The 22084-nt window shown below is 42.8% G+C and overlaps 2 protein-coding genes across 2 annotated transcripts; both read right to left on the reverse strand.

Moving 5' to 3' along the window:
- Positions 1 to 355: 355 nt before the first annotated feature.
- On the reverse strand, positions 356 to 7810 carry phc1 (polyhomeotic homolog 1). Its single transcript, XM_080540198.1, has 15 exons — positions 7697 to 7810; positions 6366 to 6487; positions 6041 to 6151; positions 5765 to 5830; positions 5344 to 5487; positions 4881 to 5087; positions 4624 to 4705; positions 3750 to 4489; positions 3363 to 3504; positions 2864 to 3042; positions 2265 to 2352; positions 1684 to 1771; positions 1383 to 1554; positions 726 to 984; positions 356 to 572 (listed from the first exon to the last, which is right to left on the reverse strand). The coding sequence occupies exons 2-15, from the start codon at positions 6480 to 6482 to the stop codon at positions 421 to 423; spliced, it is 2547 nt and encodes an 848-aa protein (XP_080396324.1). The 5' UTR covers positions 6483 to 6487; positions 7697 to 7810; the 3' UTR covers positions 356 to 420.
- Positions 7811 to 14843: 7033 nt separating this feature from the next.
- Positions 14844 to 21108, reverse strand: m6pr (mannose-6-phosphate receptor (cation dependent)). The gene is made up of 7 exons (XM_080540229.1): positions 20785 to 21108; positions 19898 to 20076; positions 18853 to 19013; positions 18069 to 18178; positions 17547 to 17677; positions 16930 to 17056; positions 14844 to 16559 (listed from the first exon to the last, which is right to left on the reverse strand). Exons 1-7 carry the CDS (start codon positions 20788 to 20790, stop codon positions 16434 to 16436), a joined length of 840 nt encoding a protein of 279 aa, XP_080396355.1. The 5' UTR covers positions 20791 to 21108; the 3' UTR covers positions 14844 to 16433.
- Between the last annotated feature and the right edge of the window lie 976 nt (positions 21109 to 22084).

The following is a 22084-nucleotide window of genomic DNA, read 5'->3' on the forward strand; positions in this document are numbered from 1 at the left end:
CACATCATCATTCATAGTTTCTCTCCACAAACATGGATACTCCAAAGACAGATTATCAGACCTCCATGCTCCCCACTCATACGTAACTAACAGAACAACATTTGTTTGCACATTCAATGTCCAGGAAAGTCAAAGCAAATCCCTCTCCTTTACCCTATTCCTCCTTCTCCCCCGACCCCCCCCATATCTACCCCTCCTCTCCATCATCCTCTTTATTTTGTAACTGATTAAATGTTAATGATGAAGATGAGTTGCACCACTATTCTTAAACCCCATCTCCCCTTTCCTTTTTCCCTCTGCCCCCCCCCCCCCTCCCTTTCTCCACTCCCTATGTCTCCATCTCAGGCTTGTATGTTGCTGATGCAGGTCTTTAGTTAGAAGTATATGGTAGTATATACCTCTTTTCTTGTACATCCTCACTCAGTCTCGTAGGCTGTTGATGGAGGCACAGATCTTGAGAGCGGGTCCTAGTTTGATGTTCATGGTGGAGATGAGGTGTTCTTCTCGGAGCAGCAGCAGAGCCTGTCCGTCTATCTCCTGAGACAGGAAGTGGGCCGCCAGCTCCTCACAACCTGGGCAAAAAACAGGAAGTAGAGAGAAAGTAAATAGACAGCAGGGCATACACAACCACAGCTCTACCTGGCACTCGTATACAAGTTACATGGACAACCGTTGCTGGGAGATAAACCATGTTTAATTAGACCAACCAATCAACGGACACGGACCTTGCAGTGAAGAGATGAAACTGCAGACTTCCTCCACGCCCCAGTGGGCGGGGCTGCCAGGCAGGAAGTTGGCACTGTCCAATGGAAGACTGCTAGGGGCCGAGCTGTCCATTTGGGGTCCGCAGTGGGCGGGCCTTGGCCCTGAGAGGGAGGAGCTGGGGGAGAGGGAGAGGGACGGGGAGTCTTCCTCCTCCTCCTCCTCCTCCTCTTCCCCGTCACAGCTCGACGCGTCCTCCGAGCGACTGGACTCAGAACGACACTGGAGCCAATGAAAACAATGTCAGACATAACGACCAATGAGAAAGCAGTGTTCAACATTACGCTTCATGGAAGTCAAGTTTTCGACTTTCGCCTTACTTTCAAGCTATTGCATATAGAAATCTAAGAGATCCAGCGTACATTGAAAGCCATTGCTCTGTGCTTTGAATGACCAGTCTCACCTCCTTTATTTATTTTTTTACGTTATTTTTTCTGAGTGGGGCAGTCCCACTCATATTTTTCATTTTTTTTTAACAGATATAGTAGAGATTTAGACAGGAAGGATGGGTGAGAGAGACAGGAGGGATGACATGCAGGATATGTCCCCCGCCAGAATCGAACCGGGGACCCTGCGGTTACATGGTCAACGCTACGCCACCTAAGCGCCCCCAGTCTCACCTCCTTGACTGGCAGGTGTCTGCCTGCTATCTTAGCGCAGGCAATCTCCGAGCTGCTCCTGCGAGGACCCCTCCGCCTGACAATGTTGTCTGGGGGTGCAGGAGGACCAGGTGGCCCTGAGGAAGCTCGCCCTCTGCTGGTACGGAAGTGGTGACTGCAGCTCACGTTGTATCTGGAAGGTGAGGGAGGAGAAAAAAAAAAAAAGAGGAATTACGGCACATCCAAATGTGAAACACAGGACTTGAGAAAACAATACAGCTAGAGAAACAAAGGACAGAGTCAAGTGGAGCAGAACTCCTACCTCTTGGCACAGGTCTTGGAGCAGAACCTCTTAGAGCCTCTGAACTGACTGGCTGGAGCGATGCTCTCACAGTATTCACACTTTAACACTGGGGAGAGGGAGAGAGGACAGAGATACCGTGAAGAGCTATACCATAGCATAATTGTGTAGCACAGGTAAGATAAGTGTATACGGTAGATTGCAGCGGCGACATGTTTAGGTAAGGATAATTTTTTTATACCGTTAATCATGAAATAATGTGTCTATCATCCTCATAGAGAAAAAAGGTGTTCAATTAAACAAAACTGATTATAAACTGACAAGCTAGAGCGTATTGTAGAGGATTTTAATTGATTCTTAGTAGATTCAGTAGTAATATAAAAGCACGAAGAGCTTAATTCAATTGGCTCAAATGAGGCCTTTTATTAAGCGACGTTACATGAGCTCAGACGTCAAAAAGCTTATTGGCACATCTCTTACAGGAAGGGAAGGCCTTCCTTCGTGCTCGACTTCCCAGAATGTAGAGAGACAGACTTCAATTCTCAGCACATTTGATATAAAACTACAACAGTATATAGAGCACACATTATACAAACACTAACCTGCAGGACCTCCGTTTTCTGATCGACCAGTCTTGTGACCGGCCATGGCAAAAGGCCCCTCTGACCGCTCCTTCATTAGCCCAGTCACCTGTCAATCAAAGGGAAAGAGGAGGAGTCAGAGAATGATAGGTGCTGCTATTAACAACAGGGTATATACAGGAATCTTGAGGTTAATTTCAATACCTTTCTAAGACTTTATAAAGACCTTGTCAATATTTTTCCAGACCTCACCGCCACTTGGAGCTGTAACCGTTTACATCAGTGACACCTTTAACTTAACAGTTTGGTTTGCAATAGACTACTAGACCACTATCATACAACAGAATTTCCGGTTCATCTTTGTTTTTTAATAAAACGAATAAATTCACGAACTTTTACTAAAAGTGTTTAGGACTCAAACTCTTTGGACAGAGTCTAATTCAGAAAAATACCCAAAAGATTCAAGACCTCATAAAATCGTGATAAGACTTTTTAATACTTATTAAGGGTCTTGATTTTCCCAAAATGGATTTGTCAACTTTTAATACTTTTCAAGACACCGCGGACACCCTGAACAAGAACAGGATGAGACTTGGTAAGCTACGGATGAATGTACTCACAGGGAAGGGTTCTGCTCCCTCCTGGATCACAAAGCCCTCTATGAGGTGAGTGAGGACCTGAGGTTTGACCACCGCCTGGGGGAGAGGGGCTCTGTCTCCCTGCCCTCCGGGCCCTCGAGCCAGGGGAAGAGACAGGGACAGGGTGGGGGGAGAGGAGAAGGTGGTGGGGAGGTCAGGGGCTGAGGAGGGAGATGGAAAAAGAGAGGGAGAAACAGAAAGAGTGAGAGGCAGGCAAATGGGGTTGAGTGTTTGAGTGTCTTTTTACACCGAACCAATCAATCAATCTCAATTTCAGAACTTGGGATTGGGATCTATAAAGAATATTAGCTCATATAAAATCATGAAGATTTACAACTAAACATTGTATCAAACACACAGCCTTGTACAGTACAGGTACACAAGGACAGATAACTTCAGACAACTATTTAGGCAGAGTTTTGTTACTATGGTGAGGTTCTCAAATAAGGCAGTTTTTGGACAAACAAATAACACATCCTACCAGAGTCCAGCGTGGGGGCGGGAGAGAGAGGTGGGGCAGAATCTCTCATTGGTGGACAGCCGAGCTGTGAGGGTTCTACCGCCATCTCATTGGTGGCATCCGTTTCCGACTTCCTCTTCAGAGAGCCAATCGTTTGCTTTGTCTAACGGAACAAGGAAAGGAGTGCAAGATCAGCACCATCTACTCTCATCCTAACCTCTAGTCTAGTTCATCCCAGCTTCGGCCAGGGGGACATAATGTCTTCTCAAAACAACCTTGCCTACCCAACTGAGCCAGACGATTCATAAACTGTTGAGTGGACTCTCTTTCACTGACTGATCCGTTAAAATATATACCAGGAATACTCCCCCCCCATCCCAACTCCCTTCCCACTCTAAGGTGGCTTACCATGGTGTTGCCGCTGGGGCCAGTCGAGGCTGTGTTGGCGTTGCTAGTGTTGCCGTTATCCTGGGCACTGCAACCTCGGGCCTGCGTCAGAGCCATAGCCTGGGGGTTTCCTATGAAGCCCTGCCTGGCTCCGACCATCTGGACGGGGACATGGGGTGGGTGGTGTCCCCCGGGGTTGTGCTGGGCGTTGTTGTTGGGTGGGGCGGGGAGAATGGGCGGAGGGTGGCGAGGGGGCAGCTGGACAGGTAAGCGGTGGCCCTGTGTGGTTTTGGGTTGTATGGGCACAGGGCCCTTGTCTGTGTTAGTGTTGGACTGCTGGAGTGGTTGCACCACTAAGGTCTGGGTGTTGACGTTGGATTTGGGGGTCATGGAACCGAGGGAGCCGAGGTAGCTCTGGTTGGGGGAAGTAACGTTAGAGGTGGGGACCAGGATGTGTGTCACCGTGGCGGCGGGAGTAACTCGGGCCTGACACAGCAGCTGGGAGAGAGGGTGCGTAGGAGAGGGGGAGGAGGTGGGAGGGATGGAGGCGGCGGGTGTGGGAGCCATGTTGGTCTGGTTCCCACTCTTGGCGTTCATACTGGGAAGACTGGTGGCGGTAGGATGGGTGTAGTTGGTCATCTTGTTGGCCATTTGTTGTTGTTGTTGTGACTGCATTTGCTGCTGCTGCTGCTGCTGTGCTGTGTTCGGGTGAGAGAACTGCTGCTGCTGTGGTTGCTGTTGTTGACCAAGAGAGTAGTTGGCTAAGAGAGAGAGATACAAAAAGACAGAGAGAGAGAGAGAGAGAGAGAGATGCTCTGTTAACCAGACTGAGGAGAGAGAGAGAGAGAGGGCTTTTGATTTGAACAGAGGAGGAACCTTGTTTCTACTCTCTAACCTGCGTCTTTCCGGTCAGGAAACTCAGACTTCACAGCGGCCACCCTGGGAGTGGAGATGCAATGTAGGGCCAGGTTCTGCACCTGGCGGGTAGGGGAAGAGAGGTCGTCGGGTCAGAAGGGATTGAGGACAGGCGGGCGTGTGTAGGAAGATAGAGAGAGACAAGACATTATGTAGAACATTATGCATTTTGTAAAAGACAATACAAAAAAGAGGACAATTGATAAGACACATTTCTCACACAACTTGGTCCCATACCTGGTCGTTGTCTGATTGGGCACTGGCGTTGGGAGGGACTTCTTGCTGTTGTTGTAGCTGCTGCTGCTGCTGCTGCTGTTGCTGTTGTTGTTGCTGAGGCTGTTGCTGAGGCTGTTGCTGGGCAACAGTTGCTACAGCAGCCGTTGCTGTGTTTCCGGGCATGAAGATGAGTTGAGGGGCAAGGGGAGCCCTGAGAGAGCGATTGACCTGGAGGGTCAGAGAGTAGATCAGACTGTTTAGTGCTTCAAGATCTCAATGATCTGAAGATCATGATATGATCTCTTCTTGTCTGCTCTACTTCCTCAAAACACATAATGTAAAAGAAATGGACAAACCAAACTGAAGAGATCAACAACTGAACCACCAGGGGATCTATGCTGGGATAAGAGACACTGACTTTCTTAACAGTCAAACAACCTCCCTATGTAATCACACATGCCACAGTGACGAGCGTTAAACTCACTCTCAGGTACATCTGCCCTTGCCCCGCAGAGTTCCCGCCCAGCAGCACTGATTGGCTAAGAGCTGATGATGTTGCAGAAGTGGCAGGGCCGAGGGGGCGGGGATTGGTCATAGTCCCTCCTGCAGAGGTGGTGCTTAGGTTGACCTGTGAGAGAGGCGTTATGTTTACATCCCGTTTTAATAACAGTCATTGCACTGATCAGCCAAGGAGCCAAGTCTGTTATGATTTCCTGTCAAATGAAAATATGCAACTTGCAGTATTATGTACAGTACTGTAATAAAGCGATTGTATCTACATAGAAAAACACACTGGCTATCGAGTACAATTCAACCTATTGCCAAAATGAGTATTTATAATGTAATGTTGTAATACATATCTATCATAAGTATCATATCTCATGATTATGACAGTGAAAACTTACAGTGGTGGTGGCTTGAGAGACGCTGTTGTTGGGGGAGTTAGACTGGCGGCTAGCAGCGAGTGTGGCCTGATAAAAAAAAAAAGGAGAAAAAAAAGGAGGAAAAAAAAGGGTGATGAGAGCCACTATGTTACCTGTGGGACCGTTGTCTGACCTGTAAACCGTTGTTGTGCTATCTATTGTGCAGTTGTATTGTATGTCGTGTCTGGATGTTAAAAGTGGGAGTTACCCGTTTGTGTACTGCTTTTACCTGTCTGAGTGCGGAGTTAGTAGGCCTACCTGTTGTACCGCGGCAAGATTGTGGAGTTGAGCACTGTTGATCTGTTGTTGCAGCATGAGCTGCTGAAAGTACTGAGCTGCATTCGGCTGTCTCTGGAGTGCCTGTAGTGCCTAGAGATAAACAACAACAACAATCATAAACAGCATTAAAATCCTATTCATTAATGCAGGTGGTTCTCCCAACAGGTTAGAAAGAGCCGACACACACACACACACACACACACACACGCAACACACGCAGCACACACACCACACACACCACACACACACACACACACACACACTCTTTCTTCATTCTCTACCTCTCACGACTACCAATACTGACCTGCACAGCTTGTCTCTCATACAGAGACATATGGGCTATCTGAGGTGGGCGGGAGTTCCCACCCGCGGGAGCGTTCCCATTGGTCGAGCCCGTGTTCTGCTCTTCACCTGCATCCATGCTCTCTGTAAAAAATAAAAATAAAAATAAAAAAGACCACTAAAACAACACGTATCAAAACATCCAAACATTCAGTGACTCACTCCTGTCTAACAGAAGGCACTGCAAAAGGATAGGCATAGCTAAGTGCTTTGACAAGAAAGGAAATCACGAGCAATATCATGATGTAGTTCTTTATCTATTTCACATGGTTTGGTTATGCTGCTATTTGTTATGGTCAACAAACAACTATGTTGACAATTCGACAATGAACATTGCATTATCAACACGTTGAACAACCCAAAATACCAAAACCTGTGACACTTTGACAAACTTTGTTGTTGCGCTGCGTTGTTCTGGCTGCAGTTTACAAGTCTAGGCCTAGTTCTGTCGAACTTCTAGCCACCAATTCAACATTTGTTATAGAGGTCCGAGAATCTGGAACACCTTGAGCTCGCCACTGAGATCAACACCTCGATCGGCTTTCAAAAAGCAACTGAAAAAATATCTAATCTCGTTATGAGCTGTTTATTTTATATTACCGGTAGTGCTTTTCCCGTTGAAAGGTGGGCAAGATGGACATCTATGTTTATTTTTTTACTAATCTTACCTATTTTCAGTTTTTTTCTTTCTTGTGTGTTTGTATGTGTTATCCTACCTTTCTGCCCGATGGATATGATTTTGTTTGTGGTTTCTTTTCTCCTATTGACGTGCAGTAAGTGTCCCTTGATTTTTATTTGAAACATTGATATTGACGTGGAGTGGAACTCTGTACAAGCCTTCTGGGCTTCGTTCTCGCCTTGCACAATTTCTTGTGTGCTTAATAAACAAACTAAACTAAACTAAACTAGTCTTAGGTAACCGTAACCATGCAATGCGGTTAATTTCTCATTGATCGTAGCCTACGGTGGCTCAGCTGTCACAAGATGATAGATGGGCAGGGATGCGGGGGGAAACTGGACAACATGGAGGGACCATAGAAGTGTGGTCACCTTAGATATAGAATATATTACAATGACGTTATTCAACAGCTGTGATCCAATTTAGTTGATGGAGTTTAAATAGTGAAAGTCAATCTTGATTTGGTTACACAAATATCAGATCACAGGTGGTAAACAAACAGCAACAATGTGTAGCAGCCTATCTATTATCATCAACGTCGTTAGCATAGCCACCTAGCTAGCTAGAGCTAATAAGTTATCTGCAAAGACATCCGTCCAAATACATCCACTCACCTCCCGTCTAGACCTTTCTTTTTGTCCTGATTATTATAAACTCGAAGCTGTTTTCGGTAAGGTTGTTGTGCATTTGATATTTGAGGGGAATGTATTGCTGCTTTTCAGGTTTTTATAGGGAATATTTCTCTGCAAAAAAGCCAAACAACGGTGAGCTTTGCCAGATGAGTGAAAGCTCCGCCCCCTCCCCTCTCACTGTTTACCATTCCCTTTCCGGCGCGAAAAATCATGACGTCGTTGACACTATTAGAAATAGCTTCAGATTCAGATTCCGATTCAGATAACGTTTATTGCCATTATGCTTGACAAATATAGGAATTTGTTTTGGCATTTACAGAAGGTGCATTTATGCTTTTTTCACATGTATACATGAACAAAACAAGTACAAATACAAATGCAAAAACAGGCAAAAACAGGACAACACAGGACAGACAGTGCATGGATAGTGCTGTATATAAAGTGCAGTGCAGAGTTATTCATTCATTCTATAATAATAACACTGGTTTAGACTAGACTAGAGCCTCCACCTTATGTATAATTCTATAATTGAAGAATTCAAATTTGTTCTTGTTGGTAGTAAGGTCCACTAAACATTTAACACTGATAATCAGATTCCATAAAATAGAAGAAACAAAATGTTTTTCTGTACTTATGCAATTACTTTTACATGACAGGCCTGCCCTATTTAGTATTATGGGAAATGTGTCTGTAACAGTACAGGAGAGAGAGAGAGAGAGTTGGTGAATTTGAATTATAAGATTCTCCTTAATCAGTCAATACATAACAAGATATTCCACAGACACGCAACCACTCAGGACATCATCATTATCCCTCCCTGAACAATCCTCCACTACGAGATACAGTGGGAGGTGCTCCCATATATGCCATAACATAATAACTAAACTATGCTATTCTTGTCTCAACGGTGGGAGCTAAGGTGGGGACGAACGCAGTCAGTCAGCAATGTAGGGCTTTATAGGTGTGGCTCATGATACTGTCCACTGTATTTGATCAGAAAGCAAATAAAGGGCATAGAACACTGGGAAAGAGTGGGGCAGTCCCACTGGTATGTTTCCTTTTATTTGACAGAGATAGTGAAGACAGACAGGAAAGTACTGAGAAGAAGGGAGAGAGGGCATGGGCCGGATTTGAACCCATGCCAACATATGGCATTGGCACTGTAGACCACAGTGCTAGACCACTGGACCACCACAGGCCACACTGTATTTATCTATATCTTACTGCTACAGTCTGCTCTGATAAAAGTTAAGAAATTCCAGAAACTCCAAAACTCCCCAAAGTCTAGAACCCCCCTGGAAAATGACATCCTTGCTTGCTGTATTTCATTTGTATGACACTTATTTTGTCTCATAAGATAACTTGAAGCCATTATTGTTGACAATTATGAAGGGAAAATATTTTTTGTATATTTAATGACATTTCTGTTGGTAATGGCAGGTGCACACCTAACACTAGGACTCTCTGACGTACAGTAATCAGTTACGCCCATGTTGTCTTGCTAGTATATTGCCAAAAGAAGATTGTGAAATAGTGGGCGGATACTCATAACTCTGTTTGTCAATGTTGAGGCTTGTCGGGGACAGTCATTTCAGTCACACACACATTACCATTCAACTGTGAGCTACTTTGCTGTCTTGTTTATTTTCCTTCTACATCTCGATTAACCAGTTGAAGTAATTTCTAGATCACTTAGAATGGGAAACAAAGAAGTAAAAGAGCGAGAGTGGAAGGGAAGAGGAGGTGTAGCACGTTTTGGCGAAATAGGAAAGGTCACCGAGAGAGGAACCCAAACTAAGGAAAAAAAGGAATGGGGAAGTGGAGTGAGGGAGAGAGCGGTAAGTGTAGACAATGGTGGCCTTGGTCAGGGAGATAACCATGGAGAGGAATTACGAGTGAATGTGAATAATGGTGGTAGAGGGAGAAAAGTTGCTGGGGCAAAGGCAGGTGTTGGAAAGAGGGGAGCCAGAGTGGGAGCAGGGAGAGGAGACAGAGACTCTCCTCTCCCATCAAAAGTGATAACTGTTAATAAAGATAGGGAGAAAGCGGTAAGAGTAGAAAATGGTGGCCTTGGTCAGGGAGACAACCATGGAGAGGAATTACGAGTGAGTGAGAATAATGGTGGTAGAGGTAGGAAAGTCTCTGGGGCAAAGGCAGGTGTTGGAAAGAGGGGAGGCAGAGTGGGAGCAGGGAGAGGAGACAGAGACTCTCCTCTCCCATCAAAAGTGATAACTGTTAATAAAGATAGCCTTGGCCGAGGAGATGGTGGACCAGACATTAGAGAGGAAGAACTGAAAATAGAGAAAGTCGCTGGGGCAAAGGCAGGTGTTGGAAAGAGGGGAGGCAGAGTGGGAGCAGGGAGAGGAGACAGAGACTATCCTCTCCCATCAAAAGTGATAACTGTTAATAAAGATAGGGAGAGAGTGGTAAGAGTAGAAAATGGTGGCCTTGGTCAGGGAGACAACCATGGAGAGGAAATACGAGTGAATGTGAATAATGGTGGTAGAGGGAGGAAAGTCGCTGGGGCAAAGGCAGGTGTTGGAAAGAGGGGAGGCAGAGTGGGTGCAGGGAGAGGAGACAGAGAGTCTCCTCTCCCATCAAAAGTGATAACTGTTAATAAAGATAGGGAGAGAGCGGTAAGAGTAGAAAATGGTGGCCTTGGTCGGGAAGACAACCATGGAGAGGAATTACGAGTGAATGTGAATAATGGTGGTAGAGGGAGGCAAGTCGCTGGGGCAAAGGCAGGTGTTGGAAAGAGGGGAGCCAGAGTGGGAGCAGGGAGAGGAGACAGAGACTCTCCTCTCCCATCAAAAGTGATAACTGTTAATAAAGATAGCCTTGGCCGAGGAGATGGTGGACCAGACATTAGAGAGGAAGAACTGAAAATAGGGAAAAGAGGTGGAGGCAAGAAGGAGCCGGGTGTGAGAAGTGTGAGAGACAGTGGGAGCAGAGGGCTGGCTGTAACAGACGAGAGGAGTAGAAATCTAACCCAGCAAGACTACCTCCAACTGCTGAAATCTCTACGAGTAAGACTCCCTCCGGGTGTTTTAACCCAGAAAGTGATTAACCTCGCTAACACAGACAGCAGCATCCAGGATGCCAAAACCATCCTCCCTGACCTGGAGAACTTCCTCTTCCGATTCAAAACCGTTCCCCGGCTGCCCTGTCGGGAGGTCAAACGCTGTCTGGGGTTGATGAAGGATGGCCAGGTCCTCCAAATCACCAGAATCCTCTTCTTTGACAAGGAGGACGACGAACAACAACGTAGGGGACAATGGAAGGAGAACACAAACAACACAAGCCGCAGGTTCAAACTGAGGCATGAGTACATGGACATAGCCATCTCAACACCCCCAATGTATGCCACTGCTGCCACCAGGAGTTGGGTGAGATTGGAGGTTGGGAAGGACTCTCCCAAACTGACCGAGGGAACCAGAGTCAATGTGGTCGACCTTGAGCGCAGAGAGTATTCAGACGAGTCAGGCCTCTGGGAGAAGGAAGGAACACCTGGAACACCTAGGAGGTTCGGTATGTATTTTGCGAATAAAGCAGACGAGTTGGAGATGCTGAAATTCTTTCACGAGTTAGGAGAGCTAAGAACAGGAACGTCGTACACCAAGGGAAACCAGGTGGATTGCGGGTTTCTCACCGGGAGGTTAGATTTCCTGGCCAAGATCCAGACATCCGAACGTTTTGGAAAAAACTGCAAAAGGACTGCACGCGAGACATGTGAGCAGCTTGTGATCGAGTGCAAGGGCACCACGGGTGACATGGTCGGGAAGCTAGTCACCAAGATCCCTTACACTGACCGTGCAAAAATAGACCAAACTCATGAGTACAGCTTCCAGGTCCAGACCTACATGTACATTCTGAACAGGGAGGCGGAGGTGAAGAACTCCCCTCAGATGAAGAGGGCAGTGATGGTAGTGAGACACTACCACCAGGGAGGGAACCCTCCCAGGGACTTCCTCTGGAATTACCTGCGGATTGAGCCCTCCATCCAGGCCCAGATCGGGGAGCTGAAGACCCTCTGCCAGGAGGTGGTGCTGGCTCGATACTTATCCCTGCTTAACATCATATTTCAGAGGGGAACTCAATCTCTGTGACGGCTGTCAGTAGCCTGGCCTTGTCTGTCTATGTGTGTGTATGTATGTCTTTGTGTCTGTAGTAGTGCCTGTTCTGGTTATTCTGGTTGTTCTGTGTGTGTGTGTGTGTGTGTGTGTGTGTGTGTGTGTCTGTGTGTGTGTGTTTCTCTTTAAATGTGTCAATTAGGAGAGAGTCTTCCTGCTCCAGGAGCTCCACCCTTTTGGATACACCAAACAATATCAACCACCAACCAGCAGGGGTCACCTGGGCCAGATCAGCCAATCGTCACATCGACCTCTGGGGTTAAAAGACAATCAGCCACATCCACATGACATCTCTATGTGGAGCTGCAGAATTTATTCAGACCAGTATAATGGTTGGAAAACAAATTATTATGAGACACTGGAGGAACGCAGGGGAGCCGTCTTTCCAGGAATGGCTTATGGAGTTGGCAAAGGTGGCAGCATACGAACAAATGTCCTTCAGTTCTATGGACAGAACAGAACAATACACAGCAAAATGGGGAGGCTACTTGGGATATATTGCTAGTCGGTAGTAAGACTTAAGTTGACAAATTGGATGAGTGATGAATGTAATCTATGGGTGCTTTTTTATTTTTATTTATTTTTTTATTTATTCTATATTTAGTTATTTTCTCTGTATTATTTCTGTTTGTTGACAGCAAGACTTATTCGGTGATATTGTTACCATTTTATACAAAAGTTGTATAAGTCAAGAAATGTGTTTATTGAAAAATTCAATAAAATACTGATTACAAAAAAAGAGGCAATCAGCCACAATCACCATCAGCTGTTGTGTCCACCACTTGTGTTTGTATTCCATGTGGTTGGTTTACTTTGTGAGATGTCATTTTTGTTCTGTTAAGATTTAGTTGATACTTTGTGTAGAGATTTTGTGGTACCCTGATTATTGAGTTGATAAGAGATTTTTGTTGATACTTTGACTAGATTTTGTTGTTACTTTGAGTTTTGATCTTTATAGTCATGTTATACTTACAGATATTACATAGTGACTCTTTTTATTTTGATGAAGTTTCACCCTAGAGACAAGAACGTAACATCTCCATAACAAAATGATGTGACATCTTTTGTGTATGTGTATTTTTAACAAGGTTGAATGGTATTAATTTATCATAGACACTAAAAACATGTTTTTAATATAAATAAAATGTGATAATAAAATTCCACCTATCCTGTACTATTAGATAGGATAACTCATCATACAAAAAACACAAAATCATAAAAAGGGAGCATATCCATATCCAAGATTGTGTATGTACAATCTGTATGAAAAAGACAAATGAATGATATATGAAAGGATGTGTTGCTTGCTGAGTTTATTCTGATTTGATGCTACATTGTAGCATTGTAGAGCATGACAAAAATGCAGACACCCATCGCTTCAGGATTCAGGAGCGAACACTCAATTCTTTAACACAGAATTTTGTAAGTGAACCACCACTCAAGCGAATGAGAATATTGACTTATTAAGTAATAAGTAAACAGTACTGTGACTAGTTGGGGAATCCTGGATTTGGAGCGATAGGGATAGGTCACCAAAAAAACAACAAACAATGGGAGTGATTGGGGAACAAAGAAACCTTCAAAATCACCTCAAATGAACTCTCTGACATGGTTGTGTAGTCTCTTTTCTCTGTTTGGTGATCAAAAATGAGGTAAAAACTCCTGGCCAAAGTTTAAGAGTATTTATTCAAAAAAGACAAGATCGGGTCCTCAGATTACAGGATCAGGTTTACACACAAAACAGTCACGACGTGGGGAGAGGAAGACAGAAACAGACAGAAATCTCTGTGTTCCTGGTTTTATAGCGGTCTCTCAGCCAATCACATCACAGTATGTTCTTGGCCAATCGTGATCCTTCCTTCTAGGCCTCTGATTGGCCTATACCCTTGGGGGCGTGCATGTTCGTGTGTGTGTGTCTGCGCATGTGCGACAATTGCTTCTCAAATCTCCCCGCGATCATCTGTAATAATATGTATGTATATATATATATATATACATGTAATGTGTAAAAATATACGTTAATATATGTGTAAGATATACGTTATATAAGAAGGCTATTAATATGTGTAAAAATATACGACAGTTGAAAGGCCACATGTTTTTGATTTGTTCCCCAGTCTTGTCCACAGGACTTAATATGTTAACAGGACTTAATAATATTATATATAATAATATAATAATAATAGAATTTAAAAGCGCCTTTCTCAAACTCAAGCACACTGCACAGAAAACAAAGTGAAGCAGACCAACAAACAATAACAACAACCTAAAATAGAACAAAAAACAAAAGTTAAAACCCTATTCAAAAAATAAAAATGGTATAAGAGAAGAGCTCAGGCAACTATGGGGAATAGTGTTACTCAGGACCCATGCCATGCTGTATGAAGTTATGTTGAATTAATAATAATTTGACTTATGTGATGTTGTGCATTAGGAAACATTAGCTAAACTACAGAAATGTATTTTACATTTGAATTTACTTCACAAATTGTATAAAAGAGTTGACATATTCCAGCCAATTTTTCCGTCTTGTTGAAATTGTTTCAGCCAATGTCTTAAAAAACTAAATAAACTAAATTTAAAAATAAAGAGATCCGGAGGAATGATCTGAGAAATTACACATACTTTTTAGATCAGAATTGTCTAGTCAGGTCATGGATCGAATTGGATTATGATTTAGGAAAAATATTTACAGTAATCATATGGTCTCATTGCAGAACCTGTATTTTTCTAACAAATAAGCTTTTCTGTAGTAATTCCCTATTATCTCCAACGTACAACTTTGACGTTCATTTCCTGTTCAATGGTCCAGTCTAACAATCTACAATTGATCATTATAAATACATACATTACAATACCAGCCCTTCAAAGAGTAACTCACGGTACTTCTTCTTTGGTCTACACTTCTCAATGTAAAAACAGAAATAGGTGCTCATGGCATATCATGTATTACCACGACTCCTCCTATGCAAGAACACACACACACACACACACACAAATAATTGTGTCAAATACACTTTATTTATGTTTTCTTTTTTGATACAAAAGCGAAAAACAAACACCATTTTTTTCTGACTCTTCCTCCTCTGCAAGAACAAATGGCATAATAAACTAAAGCCAGACAGTCAGAACTGAAATGTGACCAAATCGAATAGTACCCGTCCAACCCAGATCCAGTTTGGTTCAGCTGTGTCACCTCAGTTGAACTAAGCATGGGTCAAGGGTCAAGGTTTAATAGGTTTTGTACAGAAAATGTACACCATTAGTAGCAAAGGAACAAAAAAATAAAATAAATGGAAAACAAATATATTCATCCACACATTTCATGTAATACATAATAGAGGTTTCTGCTTCATGACTATATTTATTACTTCAGTTCACCCATTTTACTGTTGAAACTTAAGTGCTGTAACTTAAGTACTGTTGAAACTTAAGTGCCTGCTCTTGCCTAATAAAGGATCAATCACAGCATTATTACAAATACCATCATTATCGACATGATCACCATAATCTTAATCAGTCAAATTAGTCTTCAGTGTCTCAATTGTCACAGTACTCAATGTCAGGATTGGGGTCAATACCATTAAATTCAGGAAATCAATTGACATTTTTATTACGGAATTGAAAATGTATGTGAAAATCCACATAAAAAACGAAACTAGAGGACTATTTTTGTTTCAGTGGCCAAATTGAAATGGAATTTACCCAACCCTGCTCAAGACAAAATCAGGAAAATAGCCTAAGAGGTCAGAAGTACATTTGGTCAAGGCCCAGTCAACATCCTACCTAAAAATAGCAACACCAAGTACATGTGTGCCTAGCAGTGCATCTGTGGGTCTGCGCTGTAGAGTATGGGGTAACACTTTATTTGAAGGTATAGAAGCTATAGACTGTCAACAGTATACAACTGACATTTGGTATTTACTTGTGCATATATCAACATTAGTAAATACATTAACACCTGAATTCATTAACAGGTAATACATCTATAACTCAGTTGTATGGTTATATTCAATCTAATAAAGTTTATAAGCAGCTCTTCAAATAAAGTGTTACAGCACCTACGGGTCAGTACAAAACCCTCAGCAAGAGAAACTGTAACAGGTTGTGTGTGTGTCGTCTGAAAAGGTGTCTGTTTATATGCCTTTTGTGGCAAATATGATAGGGGATTTTGTTTTTGCGATCACTCTCTGTCCAGAGGTTGGTACTCGAGTTTGGTAGGGTCAGAAATGAACCCAGGTTTTGTTGCTACTTCTTAATTAAACTGATTGAAGACTAGTTGAATTAAGTAGTCTACGGTATGACCCAAATAGATGAATTCAGTGCATTCAGTAAATCTTGTGAATTCACAGCTTTAAATTCTCTGTGTATACTCACCTCTATACTAATCTCTCCAGGTAGAAGTTGCTCTTAAGCACAGATTTGGTATCAGTTTGCTCTTTATAAATCCTAACCATTATCAATAAATGTGAATGCAACACTGTACTGAGATCAGTGCCTAACAGTAACTTCATACTTCTTACAATCCCCTGAAACAGTCAAAAACATCACCCAGGATATAAATCCCTTCTACTGCTGACATCATTAGGTCACATAGGAAGCAAGTGGTCATCTCTCTCTTCTTGCTCCTCCCCCAAGGGTTCTGTGGATACACCCCTGTTCGTCGGAAGGTCCTGTCGATTGCCCCGTGACCGGCACACAAAATCACATCCATCCTGAGAGAAAGACAGAAGGAGTGAGAATAGCAAAAATAGCATTAGGATAGGGCTGTGGGCAATATGGCCTAACATTAATATCTTGATGTTTTCCGATTTTTGTGCCATACACAATACACACACGCAATATTTCTTAACATGAAGTTTAAAATCCACTTCCTATTCAAAGAAAATCTGCATTTAAACAAGTCACATCTATGTCACATAAGGACAATTATAATTTATTTCTATGAGTATGTTAGAAATATAACTTGTTTTGAGTTTTGCCCCAACTGCAAGGCAGCTAGCCACCTAGGATCCAAACTAATATGTGACTTACATTGAACATTTAAACCATCTGACTACTCTACGCTCAAGATAAAGGCCTCACCGCTGTCAGATTGCCAACTTCTAACCAGAAAGCATAGTTGGGAAACTGCTCCACCCCTTTAGCGCCGACAACCAATCGCTGGTAGAGGAATCCTCCAATTAAGTACACGGCCAACAGGGAGAACCCACTGGGAGGAATAAGAGAGGGAGACACCATCACATATTGTTATGTACAATAAGTATTGAACACATCAATATTTTGTCCAGTAAATGTAATTTCCAATGAGCCTATTCTATTATTAACTCAAACAATCCAGACAAAAATCTAAACATTTATGTCCATATGTAAATAAAGTTATGTGTAATAAAGTGGAATGAAACAGGAAAAAATTATTGAACGATGGCTGTGTTCGAAATGGCATACTAGCATACTACTCATACTATGACGTAGATTTGAGTATGCGAGAGCGTTCACACTGTACAGTATGCAAAATTTGAGTATGCAAGAAATCTATTGTATGTATAGTAGATTAGTGGCTACGTGTGGGCCACTACCCACACATAGCCACTAATCAGGCTTTCCAACGATATAAAATACAACACCAATTGGTATTATCAAAGGGGAGGAATAATCGACCAGAATAACGTTTCCGAACTTTTTTTGAGGAGTTTACTTACACTATGAGTAGTATGGAGCCAGCGCTGAGCTTGGATGGCACAACTGGACACATCACTGCGGTGTCCAACTCAAACAGATAGAAACAGTCCGTGTCTCTGTCCCTCTCCTCCACCACCACCTCCAGCGCCTCCTGGGATAGAGACAGTAGTAGTATGGAGGAGTAGTGTGCAGGGAGAAAGAGATATTGAGAGAGGCACAGAGAGGTATAGATAGAGAGGAGGAATGAGTGTGAGAGTCACACCAGTCGTTCTTGCTATTCCGCCTTTAGTTCAGGCTGTTCTTCCCTGTGGGTCTGACTGTGTCTGTGTGTGTCTGTGTGTGTCTCTGTGTGTGTCTCTCTCTCTCTCTCTCTCTCTCTCTCTCTCTCTCTCTCTCTCTCTCTCTCTCTCTCTCTCTCTCTCTCTCTCTCTCTCTCTCTCTCTCTCTCTCTCTCTCTCTCTCTCTCTCTCTCTCTCTCTCTCTCTCTCTCTCTCTCTCTCTCTCTCTCTCTCTCTCTCTCTCTCTCTCTCTCTCTCTCTCACCTTGGATACTGCTTTATTGCATGAGATCATGATGATGGCTTTCCTCTTCTCATCAGAACAGTGGGAATCGTACGGCTCACCGTCTTTGTAGATCAGCATCACCCAGTCACCTGTAGGGGGCGACAGAGACAGGCGGCGGTACAGTGAGAAGAGGGTCTCGACAAAGGATGGAAAAATTTACTGTACATCTCGTATCAAAGGACCTTCCAACATAAAAATGGACATGGGCACTACAAGATGCACAGAAGCTCTAGTAGGCCTACAAATTATGTAAAAAAAAAAGAACCGTACTGTACAGTGTACACCAGTGGCGGACTCAGGCTGTTTGAAGGACAGGGGGGGCGAAAAGAAAAAAAGGGCACCTTACTGCACAACATGGGACCCCATCAGTGCACATGGTCAAGTTAAGACCATTGGAAGGGCAGCCAATAGGGCACATCCTCTAATTTTTGCCACTCAAAAGGGCACTTAAGCGAGATGTTTTTCAAATTTTTCATTTCAATTTTTCAACATACAGATTTGGCCCACATATTAAATGTACAATATCGGTCCTGAAATGTCACCTAAGACTCCAAAACATGATCCAAAACGTCATATAGCGTATCAGCTAACAGCAATTGAGGTCAGGGTCCGGATTAGGCTAGTCAGTTGAGGACAGGGTTAGGCTAGTCAGTTGAGGTCAGGGTTGACCAGTTGAGGTATGATTGACCAGTGCTGTACACACGTCCTCATTACTTTTCAAAGTAAGTAAAGAAAGATGATGTTAACGATCCTTCGTGCTTACTTCCTTTGATGGCTTGTGTCGAGGTATACATGCCGATTGCTTTCTGTTTCCCAGCCTTGTCCACCTGAATGAGTCCCGCTCCTTTGATGGTTCCCACGTCCCCACACACTTGAAACAGGTAGGTGTAGCTTTCGCCGCCATCTGTTACTGCCACAGAGAAACTGTCAAGGAAAATCATTAAAAGAACACAGTGAGGAAAAAGCATCAAACCAATGGAATTAATAAACAAGATAATTAAGTAATGCAGTCGGGTAAGGTAGGCTAAAGCACCACGACCTTTACATTTCAGAGGGGCCACATGCGAAGCTCATGCAGGAGCAGGGTATATAATACAGGAATCTTGAGGTTAATTTCAATACCTTTCTAAGACTTTTTAAAGACCTTGTCGATAATTTTCCAGACCTCACCGCCACTTCGAGCTGTAACCGTTTACATCAGTGAACCTTTTAACTTAACAGTTTTTTTTAGTTTGCAATAGACTAGACCACTATCATACAACACAATTTCCGATTCATCTCAGTTTTTTAATAAAACGAATAAATTCACGAACTTTGATTAAAAGTTTTTTAGGACTCAAACTCTTTGGGACAGAGTCTAATTCAGAAAAATACCTACAAAATTCAAGACCTCATAAAATCGTGATAAGACTTTTGAATACTGATTAACTGGGTCTTGATTTTCCCAAAATTGATTTATCAACTTTTAATACTTTTCAAGACACCGTGGATACCCTGAGGAGGTATGGCCCAGGCGTAAAGGGCTCTGCACACAGCGTGCGATTCTGTTGCGCGTCAACATTCCATTTTGAAGTTTGAATGGAAGTCTATGAGAACATCGTAAAACATCGCATCCCAATGCACACAGCGTGCGATGCAATTTCTGTTGTATGTTCTCATAGACTTCCATTCAAACTTCAAAATGGAACGTTCACGCGCAACAGAAATCGCACGCTGTGTGCAGAGCCCTTAATAGCCAAAGCTGACCTCGGACAAGCACATGTTTTCCTTCACCGTGCAGTAAAACAATGAGATGAGTGATTCTTTACTTTTTGTTGGTCAGTGGTTCTAGCTGGCTGAGGACATTCTCTTCCGCTGCAGATTCTGAGACCAGTTTGCAGTTTTTGGTGTAGTCACTGGCGTGGCCCCCCGCCCCAAAGAGAACCAGCTGGAGGGCCAAGGTCCACATCAAGAGAGGGGTCGCTGGGAGTGTATGTAATATGAGCATCTGTGACAAATGATCAATGTGCATGGTTAAAAAACAATACATGATGGTTGGCATTTATTTATAAACCTACATTCCTAGTAGTAGCACTGTACTGCTATCACATTGCATTTCATAACTGATTGATTTATCATGCCTGGACACACCCTAACTGAGAAACAAGTGCTTTCAGTTAGTCTAGTTAATATGATTTGTTATGCTCACTCTGGACATAGATCTTATTGAGATGTGACTCCTGCCAAACATTTCCATTTCCCTAAATGGGTAACTAGGGTGTTAGAATTGGAGCCTGCTATGTACAGCAGACTCACAGCAGACAAAAACACACCACATTCGAGCTCTAACATGTCTAAAAGAGAAATACCGGAAATTGAAGGTGAAACAAATGGATCTGATTTAGCGGAAATGAAACACCCAGAATCTCTGATACTCGTGAACACAGACTGTGCTTTTTAGAATAGCTTTACTTTGATTGTTACTTCAGAGATGTAAGTAAACTAATACTGTGTAAAATCAGTAGTTCAGACCGAGTCGTAATAATGTATTTGATGACGAAATATGCTATTTTGATACATAAACCCAATCACTGTCTGCGATGCATGGTGGTAAATTAAAAGCTGGTGGAACAATTTCTCGTGACATTTCAACAACGTTACGAATTGTGAACACACCCCTAGTGTTGATCAATAAGGTAACAACGTATGTACCTACCTTCATGGGTTAATACCAGGCCTAGATGTACCCAGTCCGTTACAATGTCGCCAGCCTATCAATAATAAAAGGCTCCAGGCTGGAACGGAGACAATAAGGTGTCGTTACAATGTAACCAGCAAGGTAAGCTAGGCTAGCAGACACTGTGTCCCCTGTTTGTCATGCAAATGCCACAGAGTAACTACCTAATTTCGCGCAAAGCAATTTAGACCATGTTCGCTTAATACCCCGTAATACCACGTCTTAATTCGACAGAAACGATTAGTTTTTATTCAAACTTTCTACCGCTGGCGTTCAACGTTACTTTATCATTACTGTGTCAATTCTGATGTTGCGGAAGTGAAACCAAACAAGCAAAACGCGCATGTGACTGGAGCGCGTCGAACGCGAACGCGGCGCGTCATGGTTCATATTGGCCGCGTTCGTAAATTCATTTTTAAATAGTTTTTTTTGGAGAGCATCAATTATGAATACAGCATTTATAAAAAGTAAAAAGGTACATACAGTTTACACTCTGTAGAAAATACTTACAAAATGTAAGGACATACAAACAAAATAAAAACAAAACATGACAAAACAAAAAAGAGAAAATAACATAGCCTACAGACAAAAAAGTAGAAAAAAAAGAACAGTTAAGGGCTTCCAGTTTCTACAGAGTCGGGAAAGGTCTGCGTTCGTAAATTCAACCGAGCGCAACACTGGGGTTCGCCGTCACCAATGGAACCAAGTCATTTGATTGGACGAGAGGCAGTCACGTGGACGCTCCGGTGTTCTCGTCGCGAATTTACGAACGCGGCCATTGATTCCCTTCACACCCCCATCAGCTGACTAGGGAATTGGGAAAGTTATTCCTGGGATTGGCTCTGTCTTCTCCCTTCTCTGTGTTCCATTATAGCCTCAGCCATTATTCAGTAAGCTTTAAACTGACAGTCACTGAAATTACAAATGTATTCCCTGGGGGGTTTTCCCTAGCTTACTGATAACCAGGTTTTTGTTTAGGCAACTCATAGATTCTTTTTTTTTTGTAATCAGTTTATTATTGAATTTGACAATTAACACATTTCTTGACTTATACAACTTTTGTATAAAATGGTAACAATATCACCGAATAAGTCTTGCTGTCATCAAACAGAAATAATACAGAGAAAAGAACAAAATATAAAATAATAATAATTTTAAAAAAAAGCACCCATATACAGTATTACATTCATCACTCATCCAATTTGTCAACTTAAGTCTTACAACCGACTAGCAATATATCTCAAGTAGCCTCCCCATTTTGCTGTGTATTGTTCAGTTC

The sequence above is a fragment of the Nansenia antarctica genome (genome assembly GCF_963989245.1).
Source record: "Nansenia antarctica genome assembly, chromosome: 10".
Lineage (NCBI taxonomy): Eukaryota > Metazoa > Chordata > Actinopteri > Argentiniformes > Microstomatidae > Nansenia > Nansenia antarctica.